Here is a 21,365-nt window from a genome sequence, read left to right on the forward strand (position 1 = left end):
TAAAACTTCATTCCGGAATACCTGCAGGCCATTTATGGCAATGAAGTCTGGGAGCTTGTGAAAGTTCATTCCGGAATACCTGGAGGCCATTGATGGCAGTGGAGTCTGGGAGGGATACTTTCCACGCGAGTGGAAAAGTGCTAGAGTTGCTTCTTTCCTGAAGTCTCCTAATAAGTTCAGGAGCGATCCTTGTTCATATAGAAGTATCAGTCTCCTTCCTGTACTTGGAAAAGTGCTGGAAAGAGTTATGATGAAACGGCTTCAGAAGCTAGCATGGGGTATAGACAGTATGGGTTCAGGAAAGGACGCAGTATAGAATGTTGTTGGGGTAAATGTCAAGAGGGCGTTTGACTACCTAAGTTATGGTCGAGTCATGCAACGACTGGAGGAGCTTAGCTGTTCGGAAATTAGTCTTTGGCAGAGCTGCTTTTCGGATATAAAGGCCTCTCTAGTCGGCATAAATGGGAGTTTGGAGATTGGAGTGGTTCGTGACCGCTCGCAAGATTCCATCTTTGGCCCATATTATTTGGAATATCATGATGGACTCTCTGCATGGGTAGGTCACTTACTCTTTAAATTTTGAGCAATGTACTCGGACATTAGGGATCTGGGTGGTACGAGAATGGATGATGTGATTTCCACTAGTCGGAATGCCGAACAGTAAGAGTTGTTGCACGCGAATTGTTTAGGAGGCGACCCATTTTAAATGGGCCCAAACCCTACCAAGTTATTTAGTGTGTCCATTCCTCACTACCAATTGGTACTGAAAATGCCTAGTATTTTCAGGGCGCTGATCAACGTTAAACACAACGGACGTTGTATGTTGAAATGTCACTAGTCATGAGTTGAATGGGTGCTCAACTGGAAGCTTCTGCCAGAAGGTCCAACCGGAAACTTAATTATAGAACAACGGCGATCAGTAAGCCCTTAGAATTCATTCAAATCTGTTCATTGCGGTCAGCCCTTCGTGAAGATTCATGGTAATTGAGGTTTAAACCCCAATGCCTGGAAACTGACCTTGTTTCGGTTCAATGTGGAATCGCATTGTAACCGGCTGCTGGACCAAAAGTACGCAGAAGTTTAAGATGAGCCTCGAACTCTACTAAGGTGGAATAAGATGTTCATTTTGCCTGACCAATTGGTACGGAGTAATGCTTGCATTATTTGGGGCGCTGATCAGAGCATTGCTTTGATCAAATGTAATCTTATACACCTTGAGAATATAACGTCAAAAATAGATACCCACGTCAAACCCAGCATAGGATTTGAACTCTGATCCCATGCCGCAAGCTGAGAGTGATCGAGTGCTTCTTGTAAGAAAGGTAATGCAAAGCGGAAATCTTTTTCAATCTTTATCATCCGATGTAAAAGTTTTACGCGGAATATTTACAAATATTCGTATCAGATATTTTTTGCTCCGAACCAATTTCAGGAGATTCGGAAAGAATATGTAGAATATTAAAATAAATTTAATCTTAAAATAAAAACAAGAAAAATGTTTGCTATAATACTCTTCCCAGCTGCAATTTTTCTAGCATAAAAAAGGGTCTATGAGTTTGTATGGCAGCTATATGCTATAGTGATCCAATGGGCGTGGTTCCAACAAATAAGCAGACTCTTGGGAAAAATGATTATGTGCAAAATTTCAGATCGATATCTCAAAAGGGATGAGGGACTAGTTGCGTCCCTGACTAATCGAAAGGAAATGCGAAGACATTAATATTAAAAAGAAATTAAGTAACTACATATGCATAAATATTTCTAAAATACTTCCTTCAGATTAATTGCCACAAAACGCTCCAAAAATAAATAAATAATAAATTAGCAAATAAACGTTTATTAAAAAGAAAAAAGTACTAAGCTAAGCTCGCACCTCCCACTTTCGGAACTAGAATGGGAAACAATTTACCTGACGGAACAAATTATAATAAAGACAAAGAAGACCAATTAGCGCTTCAAAACAAAACAGCAGAATGGTAAATATGAGGAAACAGTTACAAGAAATGAAAACGAAAACGAAATGCACACGCTCTCAAGTTTCAAAAAGATACCCCGCCGAAGAAATGAAAGGAAAAGGGAATACAAAATAACCAACCTTGAAGGTCTCTTCGTCAGGAAAGCCACTACGCGGGCCACCGCCAAACGTTTGCAAGCATTTTGGCGCGCAAAGCCAACGCAACACAAAACGATCAGCTGTGCCGAACAGTGCCGAAGAAAAACAGAAAAGCAAAACTTAGATAAAGAAGTTGAAGACAAAAAAACCAACAAAAGCACAAAGAAAAGCAACAAAACCGACAGCATGCTTGGCTTCAATACGAAAACTGTAATGCAAAGTGAAGTCAAGCGTGCGAAACACAAAAAGAAGAGGAAGCCGAAGGAGGGGCTGGTGTGAGCGGAATGCTATAAAGAAGCACAACAGCTGTGTGACGTACGATTTTAATTAGGGCTGCAGCGCCACTGCCCGCTCAAGCTACAGCGTTAGCCTGCCGCTGCACCTAAGCTGCTGAGCGCCGGAGCTAAGCTTTGGCCGCGCGCAGACGCTTGCAGACAGCGCCCGCCAGCGTGCTACAACTATGTTTTTTGTTGGCTATCATTTATTGTGCGCTCTTGTTGTTGTTGCGGTCGAGAAAATCGAAAGCCACACAAAAGTGAGCTGCGCGCTGTGAGTCGAGCGGAGAAGTCAAGCGACACTCGAAGCGATTTAGCGAACACTCAAGTTTCTTACGCTCAGCAGAGCGGACGTGTAGCGCGGCATAACGAATATTTTTTACCAAACTCAAGCTCCAAGCTCCTACGTGCAAAGCCTGCTAGCCAGGAAAATAATTGATAAATATCCACACACACACACATACACTTACGCACAAGCGAACAGTTCTTTTTCGCCATCACTTGGGTTTGTTGTGATTTTTTTCTGCTGCGCGTTTTCAAAACTCCTTGCGAAACTTACAAGTCGCAGTCGGTCTAAACAAGATTAACTACTTCTTTTTTTGCTGTTTTGCTTGGTATTCTGTGTTTAGTGCAAGTGGGTTTCCTTACATTTTAGTGTATATTGCAGAATTTCATGTGATCTGGCAAGGTGTTTTCCTTGCAGTTCGCTTGCAATAAGAACTAATTGATAATTCCAAAGCGAAAACTCAAATAAACGAATGAACCTAATTTTTGTAATCTCAACGAAATAAAAGTTTGTGTTATTAAAATTAAAATTAAAATAACTGTGAAAATGGTGAATAATAACAACACTTCGAAAGCCAGTGGCAGCGGCGCCAATGGCCATGTGCCCAACGGACAATTGGCAACTGCGAGCGCGCCGCCGGTGTCCTTTCTCAGCAACGTTTGGAGCTGGGCGGATGCCATATGGGACTTCCTATGGTTCATTATATGCTCAATCGGCTATATTATCCAGGTGAGTTACAAGCTGATGTAGACATTATACCCAGATAGAAAAGGAGATCCTATAAAGTATTGATATACTCCTAAGAGTAAAAATGAGTACTTCTTTAAATGAATCGTTAATTTGGCAAAAAATCAAGTGCGATCGGTGGGAAAATATTAATCATATATACCTAGGGAACTATTTAAGCTGAAATTTTGGACTAAGATTAGCTGGCAGTTACAAGGTGTTGACTAATATTTAAGTAGAAAACACTATGATCCAAAGACTTTCATTCACTTTTCTATATTATCCTTCAGACTTTTCGAAATTTAATTATAAGTGATAAGCTATGAATCCTGAGAGCTAAAATATAAAAAGTAAACAGCAGCAAATCTGGATTTTTTCTGAGAGGGGTGCGCCGTTGTTTTCCAACATATTTTTAATATTTGTGTAACATCGTAAATTCTTCTGAATGTAAATTAAAATCTCCGATTTGGTGGTAAGAGGGGTAATTGACCACCAAAACCCCCCTATGGAGCCGCCACTGATGATAATAAATGGTGTTTTCCAACATATTATTTCGAATAAGAATTAAAATCTCCGATTTTGGTGGTAAGAGGCGTCAATTACCCAAACCCCTCTAAGGAACATCCACTGATAAAAAAAATTTAATAAAAAAATATAATAATAATTAAATATAACAAAAGTAAAAGCTTGTACGAAATTAAAAAAAAATGATTTAAAATTCGGCGTGTCAGCTTAGAACTGGTCTACGGAAAGGGGGCTTAGGTGTCAAAAAAAAGGAGAACAATTAATGAGATAACGAGAAACTGACGATTATTTTTAACAGCTTTTCCCAGAAAACTAGTTTTCGCATGTTAGCTCCCTTTTAGTAGATCAGGTCACATATAATAAAAAGAGTGGATACTCATACTGTCTATTTACTAGTTCTCTGCTTACTGTACTCATCTTAACGGATTTCATTGGTCTTTTTTACAAATTTTTTGGTATGTTTTGCAAAGAAAAGATGAAATCAAACCAGTAAAATTAATTATGTGATACATATAATGGCGAAAAATATTTTCAGAAAAATTTAAATTCGGACTTAGGTTGCATATTCTTTTCACAAAGGTTCTAGAAAATCATTGAAATTGGTCTCCCAGAACCCCTGTCTCTATAATATATATTTTTTTTCGGTAAAGAAAAATAATTAAGCCTTAAAATAAACCAACACAAAAGAATATGCAAGCAATACTTAAATAAAGTAAATCTGGGATATGCAATATAGGTCTAATTAAGTTTGACACGAAGTTTGTAGTACTCAGAAGGAAGCGTCGGCGACCTTATAAATTATTGGTATACTGCTATGAGTACAAATTGGCAAGTTTTTATACATAATTTTAAAATTCTTAATTTATTCTTCAAACTCTATGTCGTCCCTCTCAAAGTAATCCAACTTGGTCCCGGTACACTTGTGCCATCGTTTTTTCCAATACTCGAAACAGTTGTTAAAGTCAATTTCTGGAATAGCCTTCAAAGCGCGTAGCAATTCAGGTTTCATGGCATCAATTGACTCAAAACGGTTGTCGGCGCATAATTCCGGCTTTCTTTTATTAAAAGCTTCACGCAAACGATGCATAACACTCAGTTTGGCCGGTTGAAAGGAATTCGGTGTGCCTCACACCTCGATAATCAAAGAATACTGCAACATGACTTTGGTTTTTGATCTGCTTTGACGTGTTTTTTTCCACTGTGGCTCACCTTTGACATGATATTCGGCAGATTAATCATCGGTTTCTGGGTCGTAAGCATATATATCAAGACTCGTCGCCAGTAATTACACGTTTCATAACTCCTGATAGTTGGAAAGCATTGTTTCACAGACGTTAATGAGACGCTGTTTTTCCAAAAATGTAGTTATTATTATTAATTTTTGCTTTTCTTAGCCTCAAATGATCTTTCAAAATGGTTCTCACAGGTCTCTATGATATTCCAACGATGCGAGTAAGTTCGCTGTATATTAATCGTCGATTCTCATGCACCAGTTCCTTTATTTTATTGACATTTTAGTTATCAGTTGATGTTGTTGATAGTCCTGAACGAGGTTTGTCGTCAACGCGTTCTCGAGTCTCTTATTTTTATGTGACATTTGGCACATAGGTCACTGACAGTCATACCAACCTAGAAAAAAATATTACGATGAAATTTAAATTAAAATGTCTTGCTATTTTTTGCCCACAGTGGTATGTGATCAGCGTAATGAGCTAAGTCGATTTAGCCTATCCGTCCATCTTTCTACTTACACGAAAAATATTTCCTCGGTTTTTGAGATATCGTTCTGAAATTGTGCATACGTCTTTTTCACGCCAAAAAATTTCTAATTTGACGCCGATATCGGACCACTGTCATTCAAACTGAATGATCAGAATCAAGTTCTTGTGGGAAAAACTTTTTTATTTAACAAGATAATTTCACAGAATTCGCAAAATAGTGATGTAATCTTCGAATAAGTTGTTCAGATCGGACCACTATAGCATATAGCTGCCATACAAATAGAACGAACAATTTCAAATTCTTTTAAGAAAAACTCTTTTATTTGACAAGATAATTTCAAGAATTTTCGCAGAGATTAGTATGCGAATGCGAGTAGCTGTGTACCTTTCTAATCTGCGATAATGCATCCGCAGTTGACCACTGAAACGCTCAAATGTATTAATAACATTTTTATACAGCGACACGCACTTCAAACGTCCGAAGCTAATGTTTAACGGAGCGTATGAGTAATCATAAACAATTTTACATATTTACCTTAGGTCAACAACTATTCTCATTTTTTGCTATTAATTAACAAAACAATGACATTTCACAACCTAATTAGCAACAATTTAGCTCTGCACTCCGCTGCTAATGAACAGCGTTTAACTACGCTGCACTGCAGTTAGACGCACACGACGCAGACCAAACAAATTCCGCACTCACCTGTAAAAATATGCATGCCACCTAAGTAAACTGCAGTTGTGCAATCAAAAGTTGTATGCTTGATGCGCTAAAAAGTGATAAAAAGAAGCTAAAGCCATAAACAATTTACTACTAGCGCTTAGTTTGTAAATCATAAAACAAAATCAGCTAATTAAGTGTGAAGGTTAACGCTGCTGGCTGCCTACTAAGCTCACTTTCAGCTGCATAAGCGTCAACAAATGCTTTTTTGAGAGTGTAGTAATATACATATAGCATAAATAAATATACATATGTATTTAGTCATCAAACCCCTTTCAAATATTCCGCGTGTAAACCCTTGCAAGGCAAGAAATTAGCTGTCAGAATATTTATTTTCTGCGCTTTTAATGCCAAAATAATATTCTAAAGTAAATAATCGCATAGTAAGGCAACAAATTTTATTATACAAAGTAGGAAGAGAAAATGGCAGCGCTTTTAAACATATTTTCATATTTCTGGTATATACGAGGGTTGTCTTATGTTTTGCGGGATTTGGCAATTCTAGCGTTTTAGGCTGGTAACTCAGCACTTTATCATAAAGTTTTGACTTATTTGTTGTTACACATACTCAGTACGCTTTTGCGTACGAACGTAATTTGTGTTATTTACAGTAACTTAAAATATTCAACTCGACCAAAAAGTGAAATTAAATCGACGAAATTTTCGCGTGATTATTTTTTTACAATTTTCGACGTAGAATAACTCAGCAACAGCGATTTCAGCGCTATTTGTTTTGTTTACAGTAACTTAAAATATTCAACTCGACCAAAAATTTAAATTAAACAGACCCAATTCTCGCGCCACAATTTTTGAAGTGGATTAATTCAGCAACAGCCATTACAGCGTTGTTTGTTTATTTACAGTAACTTAAAATATTCAACTCGGCCAAAAAGTGAAATTAAATCGACGAAAATTTTCACGCTATTACTTTTTACACTTTTCGGCGTGGATTAACTCAGCAACAGACATTAAAGTGCTATTTGCATTGTTTACAGTAACTTAAAATATTCAAATGGGCCAAAAATTTAAATTAAACCGACGAAATCTTTGCACTATTATTTTTTACAGTTTTTGAGAAGGACTAACCCAGCAACTTATTTCAACGCTGCTTGTGTTGTTTACAGTAACTTAAAATATTCATTCCAACCAAAAAATGAAATTAAGCCCACAACATTTTCTGGCGATTATTTTTTACAATTTTCTACGTGGCTTAACTCAGCAATAGCTATTTAGTACTATTTGTGTTTTTTACAGTAATTTAAAATATTCATCTCAACCAAAAAGTGAAATTAAATAAAAAAAAAATATTTTTTACAATTTTCTACGTGGCTTAACTCAGCAATAGCTATTTCAGTACCATTTGTGTTGTTTACAGTAACTGAAAATATTCAACTCGACCAAAAATTAAAATTAAATCGATAAAATTTTCGCGCTACTATTTTTTACAATTTTCGGCGTGGATTAACTCAGACAAAAATTAAAATTAAATCGATAAAATTTTCGCGCTACTATTTTTTACAATTTTCGGCGTGGATTAACTCAGCAACAGTGCAGTGATGATTTTCATTAATTTCTCTACTATGTAGCTTCATCAAATACCAGTGTTCATCAATGGTATGTTGAATGCAATCGAGGTCGCAGTTCACTTCAAGACGCACTTCATGAAGGTCGTCCAAAATCAGCTGTTGTTCCGACCACTTCGGAAGTACACACATGCACCAATTTAGAATTTTGACTTTAGACTCCACGACTCGCCAGTTGGTTTTCACACACACATCATATACTTTGGGCCTCTTGCTACTCTGCTTTGATATTGAAATTTTATAGCGCACAAAAGCACTTAAGAGCTCGCGCCCTTGCCATGTATGCTGCCACTTCAATGTACATAAGTGTCCATGTAAGCCATCATTGAGTACAAAAGCAACTGTGTGATATGCCTTTTAAGACCTTCTCAAGTTCACAGCAACACAACTAACTTAATAATTAAAGACACAAAAGTGAGAGTACAAGAAAAAAAGGCGAAAAACAAAGCGCACAAAAATCAAACAGTAAAAATGCTTTACTCAAATTTTCAAGCGCCATTAATCCACATTTACTACGTACGTTATTTCGGCTGTAAATCAAAAGTCACTTTCGTTAACGAAACGTAAAAAGTGTTGTAACGGTTAAAAGGCTGCCTGTCATATATATACACAAACACACGCATCTAAATGTGAGCTGTGTTTTTTTTTAATTTCTATTTTTTGTATATTTTTTTTTTTTTGATTTTTGTAACAGTAACATTACGCGGCAGCAACAACTTGACACCAGCACAATGGCGGTTTAGCTATGCATATATCACAGATCTGATCTCTAAGCGCGTCTAGCAACTGGTTGACGGATGTGAGACAATAGCGAATTGCTTAGAAATGCGCAATGAAAAGGGAAATACCAACGGAGCATGTGCGTAATATATGCCAATAGGCAACAGCAACAAATTTGTAGTTATGAAGAGTGCGAAGAAACGCGTTGCATAAATTTGGCTCGCCATGTGCGCTGTGCTTCGTCCGAGCCGAAATTGCAAAGATGCTGGCGTTTTCTATGCAAATTCATTGAAATTGTGCGCAAAGCAAATTAAAAATGTATTAATTGTTTTTGTTTGAAAGTTTGTGTTGGTGCTGGTTTCGTTTATTGTTACTTTTCGATCACTCGAATATTTTGGTGCGAATTATATACACAAAGCGGAATTTGTGCAAAGGGCAAGCACACACAGACTTAAAGAGCGTTTGATGCCTGATGCATAAGTGGATATGTTATCACTCTCATGCAGGTTTTTAGTCTTCTGCATAACCGAAATATGAAATATTTTCTGCTCCTAATACAACAACAACAAAGATATGATGAGTGGCGCTTTGGCGGTTGCTGTGTTTTATCGTTCAAATTGTATGGTAGCTATCCGTTATAAAAGTCCGATCTAAATAGTTTCTTCAGAGATTGTAGAGTTGTTTTGGACAACAAGTCATGCCAAACTTCGTGAAGATATATTGTCGCATAAAAAAATCTTCCATACAAGAACTGGATTTTGAACAATTGGCTTGTATGACAGCTATATGCTATAGTAGTCCGATCCAAACAATTTCTTGCAAGGATATAGCATTGACTCAGGAAATAATTCGTACCAATTTGCATCAAGATATCTTAACAAATAAACAAGTTTTCCTACAAAAACTTAATTTTGAGTGTTCAGTTTGTATGACAGCTATATGCTATAGTAATCAGATCTAACCCATTTCTGCGTAGATTATAGCGTTGACTCAGAAAGCAATTCATGCAAAATTTCATAAAGATATTTTATCAAATAAAAAATTTTTCATACAAAAACTTGATTTTGAGTGTTCAGTTTGTATGACAGCTATATGCTATAGTGATCCCATAACGATGTTTCTGACAAGTAAGCGTCTTCTTGGTGATAAAAGAATATGTGTGAAATTCGATATGGATATCTCAAAAACTAACGGATTAGTTGGCTTAATACCGGCAGATGGACTAAATGTTTCTGACAAACGAAAATGTGCTAAATCGATATGTCTAAAAAGAATATGTGTGAAATTTGATAAGGATATCTAAGCTCGTCATGCTGATCATGTATGTCATGCTTCATGTTAGTATATTATATAATATATATTTAATATATCCAGCGTTGGGTATAAAAAATAAAAGCCAACCACGTCACGTATACATTTTCCTTAATTTAATTAAAACTCCCAAAATGAACAATATCGTTAATGCAACAAAGTTCTCCAATTATATGTTGTATTGTGTAGTGTGCTTCTATTTTGCTATTTTTTGAATTTCGTTTATAAAATAAAAAACAAAATAAAATAAACGCCTAAAATATGAGAAATTCTACTTGCATACTTCTATTATTACCTTGGTAATATTTTCCATACATGAATTAAATAATTTCCATACACAAAATTACATAAATTAAAATTTTCCTAAGAAATTTACATAATAACATTTGTTAACTTCAACCCAAATGCCATTCAAACTCATCTACTACTTAGTACTTTTCCATAGCGCTACGGAAATAGCAGCGCATATGCGGAAGGCATTGTTGCCCAACGAGTTCGTTGCTTAAGTCTTTTGTCTCCACACTCAAATGCTTCGGGCGGCAATTATTACCGTACGAAATTTAAGAATCATACTGACGTTCACTTCTTTCTACACATTTGTGTTAGCATTAGAGCAAAATGCTATCAAAGAAGCATAATTTATAAAGTAATGTGCAAAGAGACAATTCAAACAAGTGAACAATAAGTACATGAACACAATGAAAATCAATTGAAAGGAAAATCAATATTGATTATTTCCTACTTCTTGTTCTTGTATGTGTTGCTACTGCTAATTTATTTCAATTATTTTTATTTAAATTTTTTTTGGAATTAAAAATATTCATTAATACTCATAATTAGAGAATATTCTATTTATGCGCTTAAAAAGTATGAAGTTAGGGAAAATTTTATTTGACAAAAAAACGTTAACAGCGTTTGCAGCGAAGCTAGCATACCCTACAAAAACAAAAATGTTTGCATACCAGAACTTGATGTTGATCGCTTGTAACATAAAAGGCTATAAATAGCTTTTTAGCTTGGTTTTGATTGATCAGTTTGTATGACAGCTATATGTTATAGTAGACCGATCTGAAAAATATCGATGGATATTGTGGCATTGTTTTCGAAAATTTTCTATGCCAAATTTTGAGAAAATAACTCGTCAAATAAAAAAGTTTTCCATATAAGAGTTGAATTTGGATCGATCAGTTAGTATGGCAGCTATATGATATAGTGATCCGATCTAAATATTTTCAACGGAAATTGTAGCGGTGCTTCAAATAGTAATATTTCCTGATTTTCGCTTAGATAGCTCTTCAAAAAATAAGCTTACAAGACTAGAACGTGATTTTGATTAAGCACTTGGTATGGCAGCAATATGCTATAGTGCTCCGATCTGCGAAAAATTGCTCGGATATTTTAGTGTTACCTAGGGCAACATTCATGCCAAATTTCGAGAAGATATTTTATCAAATAAAAAAGTTTTCCATGCAAGAACTTTATTTTGATCGGTCAATTTATACGAGGGCTATATGCTATAGTAGTCCGATCTGAAAAATATCGATGGATATTATGGCATTGTTTTCAAAAATTTTCGATGCTAAGTTTTGAGAAAATAACTCGTCAAATAAAAAAGTTTTCCATATAAGAGCTCACTTTGGATCGATCAGTTAGTATGGCAACTATATGTAATAGTCGTCCGAACTAAACATTTTCTTCGGAGATTGCACTGTCGCGTTGGACAATAATAGTTCAGGAAGAATTCAACTAAGAAAAACTATTTTACCATATTCGATAGCAATACAGAAAAACCTTTGAAGGTGTGCCTAGAAAAGGTTGACGGCCTACCTTCTTCTAAGGCGATGTATAAAAATTCTGAATAAGCAATTTTATGGGATATTTGTTGTACAATATAGTTGTCCGATCTGGGCGATTCCAGCAGTTACGTTTTAAATTTCATTCTTATAACTCAAAACTGTCGAACAAATTTTTATAAACCCAAAAAACTTTGCCTTAAAAATCGCTGGCTCGAAGTTGGCAGACCCCTAGTCTCTTAGAAAAAGTTGTTCAATAGGATCCGCAGAACATTTCACTCAAACGCGATTAAAGGTAAAGGTCGAAGCGTAGGCTCTTAGTGAAAGTTGTTCAGAATATTCCATAGAACATTTCGCTCATACGCGATTTTCCTTATTTCTGGCTCCGTATAAATCGACCCGTCCTAATGCATATATGCTTATTATCAAACAATTATGTAATTTTCAACTTTTCAGCATTCAATAAAAGCAAATTGCCCAGCTGTGCAATTATATGCCGGTCACTTCGCGCCGCAAAAGATCGAAAAAGCAGATAAAGTCTGGCCGGCGTTTCATTTAGCATAACAATTAGCAATTCAAGCCACACGAAAATAGTTTTAATACGACAGTTGATGGCGCACGTTTCCCAAAATTAAATTTGGACTTCTGTTGCTTGATAAAGCTTAGTTGCCAGCGTTGCTGCGTGAATTGTTTACAAGTTAAAGCGCGGCAAAGTCAAAGAGTCAAACTAACAAAAAACAGTTTTTTCTCACAAAAATTATAAAAATTAACGCAGCAAGCATAAATCTGAAATCTTGAAATTCTTTGCTCGCATAATTTATCACGCAACTTTGTATAAGCTTTGCAACTTTTTGTCAGCCGCTGATTTGAAGATTTTCCAACAATTTGTTTACTCAAAGCATTCAGCAGTCCGCATTCAAGTCTAGTAACAATGACAACAACAGCAACTGCAAACAAATGCATGCCAGGCTGCACATGCGTTTAAGCGCACTTTGCTGTTTTTGTTGTTTTGCCGCTTGGCCCACATACCCCTGACCAACGCTCAACGCATTAGGCCCAAACACACGGCTGTCTACTCGACTTGACTGCCGCTTGTCAGTGGCAATTGTTTGTGGCACTATTAGTTGCCATTGTTTGCTGTGCGCATACCCACACAAACACATGCCAGCAAACGCTCGCGCACGCATGCGCCTGCATGAGTCGACGATAGGCAAGCAATTCAGCGCTGCATTGTAAGTGTAGTGGTCCCATTAAGTATTTGTGTTGCTCAGATTGCTAATAAAATGTTCGCAAAATATTTAAAAAAGTTGGAAACTAAAGGCAGAGCATACGCATATGCACATAAGTTGCATGACTTGCGTAATCGACATTGAGCGCTGTGTGCTCGGCAGACTTGACTTATGCATATTAGTTACTTAAGTGTATATTGTAGGCCTCTTGCTTGATATCTTCTTTGTGGCATGCATATTTGTGATTTAGAAAACAAGAAAAAGCGATTTCTACTGTTGCACCAAAACTATTATACCCTTCACAGTTCAAGTTTGTTTATAAGAACTTGATTTTGATGACTGCGTTTGTATGGCAGCTATATGCTATAGTTGTCCGATCTTAACAATTTCTTTGGAGGTTGTAACGTTACCTTAAATAACAATTCATGCCAAATTTTGTGAAGATATCTCGTCAAACAAAAAAGTTTTTCATACAAAGACAAGCTTTTAATCATTCAGTTTGTATGGCAGCCATATGCTATAGCGATCCGAATTAAACGATTTCTTCGGATATTGTATAATTGTGCGGGGCAATAATGAGTGCCAAATTTCGTGCAGATATCTTGACAAATAAAAAAGTTGTTCATACAAAGACCAAATTTAGATCGTTTCATTTGTATGGCAGCTATATGTTATAGTAGTCCGATCTAAATGATTTCTTTGGGGGTTATAGCGTTGCTTTTAGGAATAAGCCATGCCAAATTCCGTACAAATATCTCGTAAAATAAAAAAGTTTTCTATACAAGGACATGATTATGATCGTTCAGTTTATAGGGCAGCTATATGCTATAGCAGTCCGGTCGAAACAATTTCTTCGAAGATTGTAGCACTGTCTTAGAAAATAATGGGTAGCGAATTTCCTGAAGATATATCCTCAAATAAAATAGTTGTTCATATTAGGATCTAATTTGGATCGTTCCATTTGTATGGCAGCTATATGCTATAGTTGTTTGATCTAAACGATTTCTTTGGAGGTTGCAACTTTGCTTTTAGTAATAATTCACCCCAACTTTCGTAGAGATATCTCGTAAAACAAAAAAGTTTTCTATACAATGACATGATTTTGATTGTTCGGTTTATACGGCAGCTATATGCTATAGCAGTCCGATCTAAACAATTTCTTCGAAGATTATAGCGCTATCTCAGACCAATATTCGTGCCGAATTTCGTGAAGATATCTCCTCAAATAAAAAAGTTTTTCATACAAGGATCTGTTTTTGGTTGTTCCGTTTTTATGGCAGCTATATGCTATAATGGTCAGGCAGCGGCAGTTCTTATATTTCCAACTCTTCACTCTATGTGTAACAAACTTAATATATACTGACTTTGAATTATTGTAGTAAATTGTAGTATTTAATTAATAACTCTATTTGTACAGCCCACTGTTCATTTACCTCGTTAGAACGCGCGGTAATTAAAGCTCAATTATTACCTTGGTCATATTATATGAAACAAAAGCAACAATTAAAATGTTGTGAACCTGTTATGGATATTTTTTGCAATTTAAAGTTTTTAAACCAAATTCTGTAGTGCAAACTTGCGTTTGAATGAGCAATTGAGGTTTCGTTATCTAACTAAATACGTGTTTGTTTATATGTTAACAAGTCTATCATAAACTGTAACTAAGTGTATGTAAGTGTGTACAAGTTATATAAGTAGAATACTTCATAAAAGTCATTAAATGCATGCCCCAGGCCTCGTAAAGTTGAGTGGCTAGAAGGTCGTTGAGTTGCGCGTTCAACGTTCAGCTTTGTTTTGCTTAGATTATTCATAGAAATCCAAACCGCCTGTAATCAGTAACCGCATAAAGTAATAACAATTTTACTTGATTATTAGCATGTGTGCACTAAATGACCTAACAGACGTTGCCTTGTTAAAATATTTTATAGACGTTTTCTGTGAAAATAAAATAAAATGTAAATATTTTGAAAAAAATAGAAAAAAGTGCTAGTAAACGTTTGAAATATGCACATTAAAGGTAGTGTAATAAGTAAATTATTTTGCCATAATTAAAAAAAAATATCGAATATTGTATACGTTTCTCCAGTTAATTACTATTCTGATATTTTAATTATTCCACTTACTCAGCACATTTATGAAAATTATTTGGCTTAGAATGCTGACTTGCTTTATTCTAATAAAAGCAGATTTCGTGGAGATATATTGTCAATTACAAAAATAGGACTTGATGCCGATTGTTCAGTTTGTATGGCAGTTTGTATGCTATAGTACTTCGATATCCGTGATTTCGGCAAATGAGCAGCTTATTGGGGGTAAAGTGCCTAAAATTTCAAATCAGTACTTCAAAACTGAGAATTTTAAATTAATTCGCATATATACATATATATGTACATGTAAACGCATGGACGAGCATTTAAAAATTAATCTTTAATTTCAAAATCAGAAATAAAAATTTAAGATTTTTAATCAAATTTTCTGGTTTTATTTTCGATAATTAATTTTAATTTTATAATTTTTAATAACTTTTTTTGAATTTTCAATTCTTTAATTAATTTAAATCATCAAATTTTGTATAAGATTTTAATTTGTAAATTTTTATTAATTGAATTTTTTTTAATTATAATTACAAAAATGTTCAAACTTTTAATTAATATTAATTAAATTTTCAAATTTTAATTTTGATGAAAATTTACTTTTAAATTTAAATTTCAAATTAATTTCAAATCCAATATGTTTAACCAATTTTAAGTTTAAAATTTTTAATGAATTTTCATTAACTATATTTCACTTTTTTAATTAAATTTTCTGATTTTAATTTCGACAATTAATTTTATTTTTATAATTTTTAATACATTTAAGTTTGTAATGTTTTTATTAATTTTAATTTTTTATTCGATTTTTATTTCTAAATTTTTATTAGTTGAAAATAATGTTTATTTTAATTCTAATTACAAAAATGTTCAAACTTTTTATCAATTGAAATTTAAAAAAAAAAATTTTTTTTTAATTTTTAGTGAATTTTCATTAACTATATTTAATTTTTTTAATTAAATTTTCTGATTTTAATTTCGAAAATTATGTTTATTTTAATTATAATTACAAAAACGTTCAAACTTTTAATCACTTTTAAATTTTTAAAAAAATTTTCGGTAAATATTTAATTTGATGTTGATTTAAATTTCAAAAAAAATGAATTTGAATTTAAATTTCAAATTATTTTGCAATCCAAAATGTTTAACCAATGTTATGTTTAAAATCTTTAATTAATGTTCATTAATTCTTAAAAATTTTAATTTTTTAATTAATTTTCATGAACCTTATTTTGATTTTTTAGTACTAACTAATAAAAAAAATTTTAAAATTAATTAATTAATTAAAAATTTATTGTAATTAATTTAGAAAAATTGAAATTTAATTTTTAATCCCAAAATCATAAATAAAAATTATAATTTCAAAATTCTGAATAAGTTTTTCAATTTAAAATTATAATTTCAAAATTCTGAATAAATTTTTCAATTTTAATTTAGATGAAAGTCCGCAATGTTCATTACTCATTTTTATAAATTTTACTTAATTTTAATTTTCAAAAATTTCATTTCTATACAAAATTGATTTTCAAATTTTTTTTATTAAAAATTACAGAATTTTTAAAACTTTTAATTAATTTTATTTTATAATTAAATTTTCAAATTTCAATTTTTTTAAATAAACTTAATTTTTAATACAAAATTTTCAATTAATATTAAATTTATTTTTTAATTAAAAAATCAGATTCAAAATTAATAACTTTTATATTAAATATTTAAATTTTTATTTAAAAGTTTCAATAAAATAATTTTATTATTTCTAATTTTCAATTTTTGGAAATTAATGCTTTAATTTTTAATCCGGAATCTTTTGCTTAAACATTTTCATATTTCAATTTCGGTGAACTCAAAATTAAGTTTTAAATTTTTTCATTAATTTAAACAAAAATAATTATTTTTAATTGATTTTAATATTTAATTTTTTAGTTCAAAATCTTTTGTTTAAAAATTTTAAAATTTTAATTTCGAGGAAAGTTTAATTTTTGATCTAAATGTGTTTGATTAAAAATTTTAATTTTGTTGGATTAATATTTAAATGTTCAAAATTTTAAATAAAATTTAATTTGTAATCTTAAACTTTACTAAAATTTTATTTGTCATCTAAAACGTCTAATTAATTTTAAGTTTAAAATTTTTAATTAATTTTAATTCATAGTTATTAAATTTTTTTATTAATTTTATATTACATAATTAATAAGTTTACTTTAATAGATAAAAAATAATAATTTTTAAATTCAAAATTAGAAATTAAAATTAAATTTTCAAATGTGAAGTTATTTTTAATTTACAAGCTTTGAAATTTAATTTTTTAATATTTAATGAAAAAATTTTCAAATTTTGCTTTTGATGAAAATTAATTTGGATCCCAAAACTTATGTTTGAAAATTTCAGAATTTTAATTAATTTTAATTAATATTAAATTTTTTTATTAATTTTAAATTACATAATTAATAAGTTTACTTTAATAGATAAAAAATAATAATTTTTAAATTCAAAATCAGAAACAAAAATTAAAATTTCAAATTTGCAATTATTTTTAATTTACAAACTTTGAAATTTAATTTTTTAATATTTAATGAAAAAATTTTCAAATTTTGCTTTTGATGAAAATTAATTTGGATCCAAAAACTTATCTTTGAAAATTTCAAATTTTAATTAATTTTAATTAAAATTAAATTTTTAATTTATTTTAAATTTCAAATTTTGAAATTGACTTTTAATCCAAAAATTTTGTGTTTACAAATTTTAATTTCGATGGATTAAAAAATGAGTTGAACATTTATTATTTAATTTAATTAAATTTTATTTCATTTAAAAAATTTGAAAATTAAAATAAAAAATTTAATTAAAAATTAAATGTTCGATTAATTTTAATTTTTATTTAAATTTTAATTTCGATGAAAATTAAATTTTTAATTCAACATATTTTAATCAAAAATTTTGCGCCTTTGGTTGATAAATTTATGTACAAATTTACTTTGGAACGCACCTTGTATATATTTTTATTTATGTATCAACTATTTCATGCAACACTTCAGCTACTTCCATATCGTATAAACAAAAATAACAAACACACATACGATAAAGCAACGCAAAATTAATATTTTGGCACAACCGACATGTATTTGCGCAATGTTAGACACCTGCAGACACACTAAAGCCATTTAACTTACGAGCTGGTACTCGAACTTTGATCCTTTTCGGTTCCTTTAACATTGTTTGTTGTTGTGTTATCTTGCAACAAATACAACTGTTTGCATTCTTTGCAGAAACACCAACAAACAACTTCTGTCCACGCGCCCGCATCAATGCCGACACAGCCAAGCAAGCGATTGAGAAATCCACAGCAAAAATGCAAAAAACAAAAAATAAAATTGTAAAATTAGCAAGCCAATGGATAAACCTGTTTGACAGTAACACTTTTGAATGAAAATCATAAAATTTACACGAAATCAAATGCAAATTTTAAACATTCACATATGTGTATGACACACAGCCACACACATACATACACACATGCAGGCAAGATATTGCATGTAAAGCATTTAATTATTGAGCAATATCTCCACAGACTACACATTTACAGAGATGTTTTGCGTGTGTAGCGTATGAATATTTAGCTTTTGCAAATAAGCGATGCTACGCCAACGCCTTTCGCATGCTTTTATAGCAATATATTGTTGCTTTTGCTATTGTTGCGGCCAATATCTATTGCTTGAGTAATGCCAAAGTGTCAAGTCGTGAACTCCGCTGAACGGCAACGTGACGACATGGAGACGCAAGCATACTAACACACATACACACCGCCGTTCGAAAGATTGTTAGTCAAGCAAACGCCATATAAAAACAACAACAACAAATTGCAAAAGCAACAACTAATGCCGCTTATACTTTGTTGATATTGATGCTGCTAATAGTTTATTCAGCAGCGTTGTTGCAGCCGTTGCTGTTGCTTTTGTTGTTGTTGTTGTTGTTGCAGCAATGCTGTGAAATACTCGAAACATGCGCCACGAATGGCTCGTTGACCCAGTTCAAGTTTTGCCGGCTACTAAACGGCTGGCAAGCAGCTAGCAAACACCCGGCCGATTAGCTTGCGACTGGAGAGAGAGAGAGGGGAGCGGCAAAACGGCAAAACGGCAAATCCGTCAAAGACGCATTTTTAAAATAAGAGTTTTAAACTTTTACTCTCTAACTTACCGTTGAACTTTTTGGCGAGCTGACATCTACCGGGTCAGCTGGTACTAAAGTAAATAGAGCAGAAATTATCTCAAACGATTACACCGCCTCTCTTCATTATTGGACGTAGGGAAGGCGAAACACGAGTAAATTGTGTAACATAAAAATAACTGTAAAATAAAATAAAACAGTAGTGCAAATAAGAGAAAAAAACTGGCGAATTATTCAAGCAGCCGGAAGGAACTGGCTTACTTACCGCAAACCCATTAATTATGCATTATTATTATTAATGACTTTCGAACGCAAACAAAACATTTCTGCTCAACCGAACATTGCAAGCTTTTAATGCACTTTTTTTCAAAGAAACTTCAAAAGCGCTTTACCGAGAGATTGCTGGAGCGCATGATATGAACAAACTGAGCGAGCGTAGGCTAAATTCATTCTTACTCTCTGCCGTTTAGCTCAGCTTTTATTCACGCTCAGCGCTAAACTCTTTTTGTATTCCAATTGTAATTGGCATTATTGAGCATTTCGAATCGTCAGCGGCCTAACAGTCCGTTGCAATCGCCATTGTTTGACCGCAATTGTTACTGCAGTTGCTGCCGCCGCCGCTTGCGGTTGATCCATGGAAGCCTTTGCCGTTGCGCTACGCTTGCACTCGCTATTTGCATACACCGCTATGTAGTTTGTTTCGGTTTTTTGTCGATTTTTAGTAGTCTGGTTATACCCTGAACAGTGTATATTCCATGAAGCTTGTAAGACTTAGACGGAAACGTTGGAGACCCTGTATAAGTCATCAGCAAGACGAGTAAATCGATCCAGCCATGTCCGCCCGTATATCTCAACGTTTGTATATGTATGTATACCCGATATTGCCGAAGTAGTCCCTCAGCTTTTGAGATATCGATATGAAATTTTGCAAACGTCCTTTTCTCTCCAAGAATGTGTCTATATCTATGCCATACAATCTGACCAAGCAAAATCATATTCTTGTATGGAAAACTTTTTTATGTGAAAAGGTATCTTCACGAAATTTTAGCATGGATTGCTGTCAAAAACAAGGTTATAATTTTTCAATAAATTTAATTTAAATTTTTTAGATCGGACGAATATAGCACATAGCTGCCATACAAACTGAACGATCTAAATCATGTCCTAATAAGGAAAACTTTTTTATTTGACAAGATATCTTCTCGAAATTTGACGTAGGTGATTATCTAAAGCAACGATAAAATCTCTGAAAAAATTGTTCAAATCGGATCACTATAGCATATAGCTGGCATACAAATTGTCCGTTCAAAATGAAGTTCCGGTAAGAAAACTTGTAACTGTGAAGGGTATTCTACCTTCGGCGCAACCGGAGTTAACATTTTTTCTCGTTTTTATTAACACTTTTTGTTGGTGTTGTTTTTTTTTTCTTTACATTTTTCCAGTTTTTTGCAATACCAACACTCTCGCGTGGTGACTTCTTGCAGGGTCAAATCGACACCTCAGCGAGTGAATGCGACTCCGGCTGTGTTATTGTTGTTGTGAGCGAGTTTAATTGCCTGTTCGCTTTCGACAATTGGTCAAAGTGTAACTGCAGTAGCTGAGTTGGGTATGCACGAGCGCTGCTGAGTGCTGGTTTAGCTTGCAAGAAGCCCGTGGGGAGCTTATGAATTGTCGCTGCATTCTTTCGACAGCCAAATTCATTTTGTGTTGGTATTTTTGGGTTTCATTTAATTAAATGGTTTCATACAAATGCTTTTTTAATGTTAAAGGAAACCTCGTATATATTTAAGGGTTAGGGGTCAGATTTTCAAAATGTTTACTTAATATTAAGTTCATAATTTTTAATTAATTTTATTTTTTCATTTTAAAATTAATTAATTAAAAAATTATTTTTAAGTTCATATTATTATTATTATTTTTTTTTTAAATTAATTAATTAAGTTGATTTTTAGCTTTAAATTAATTACAAAACTTTAATTAAAAATTAAATTTTTAAATTTCAATATTTTTAATTTTCAAAGTTTGAAATTTATCCAAAATTTTTTTTTTGTTATTTTCAAAATTTTATATCGATAAATTCTATGATTCTATTTTTTTTTATTTTA

The 21,365-nt window shown here is 32.8% G+C and overlaps 1 protein-coding gene across 1 annotated transcript in view; it reads left to right on the plus strand.

Moving 5' to 3' along the window:
* LOC126753287 (estradiol 17-beta-dehydrogenase 11) overlaps positions 1 to 21,365 on the plus strand; it is a 43,181-nt gene that overhangs the window by 4,048 nt on the left and 17,768 nt on the right. Inside the window, exon 2 of the mRNA XM_050464615.1 lies at positions 3,056 to 3,403. Coding sequence (XP_050320572.1) covers positions 3,221 to 3,403 — 183 coding nt within the window. The 5' untranslated portion in view covers positions 3,056 to 3,220. The remainder of the gene's footprint in view (positions 1 to 3,055; positions 3,404 to 21,365) is intronic.

The sequence above is a fragment of the Bactrocera neohumeralis genome, chromosome 3 (assembly GCF_024586455.1).
Source record: "Bactrocera neohumeralis isolate Rockhampton chromosome 3, APGP_CSIRO_Bneo_wtdbg2-racon-allhic-juicebox.fasta_v2, whole genome shotgun sequence".
Lineage (NCBI taxonomy): Eukaryota > Metazoa > Arthropoda > Insecta > Diptera > Tephritidae > Bactrocera > Bactrocera neohumeralis.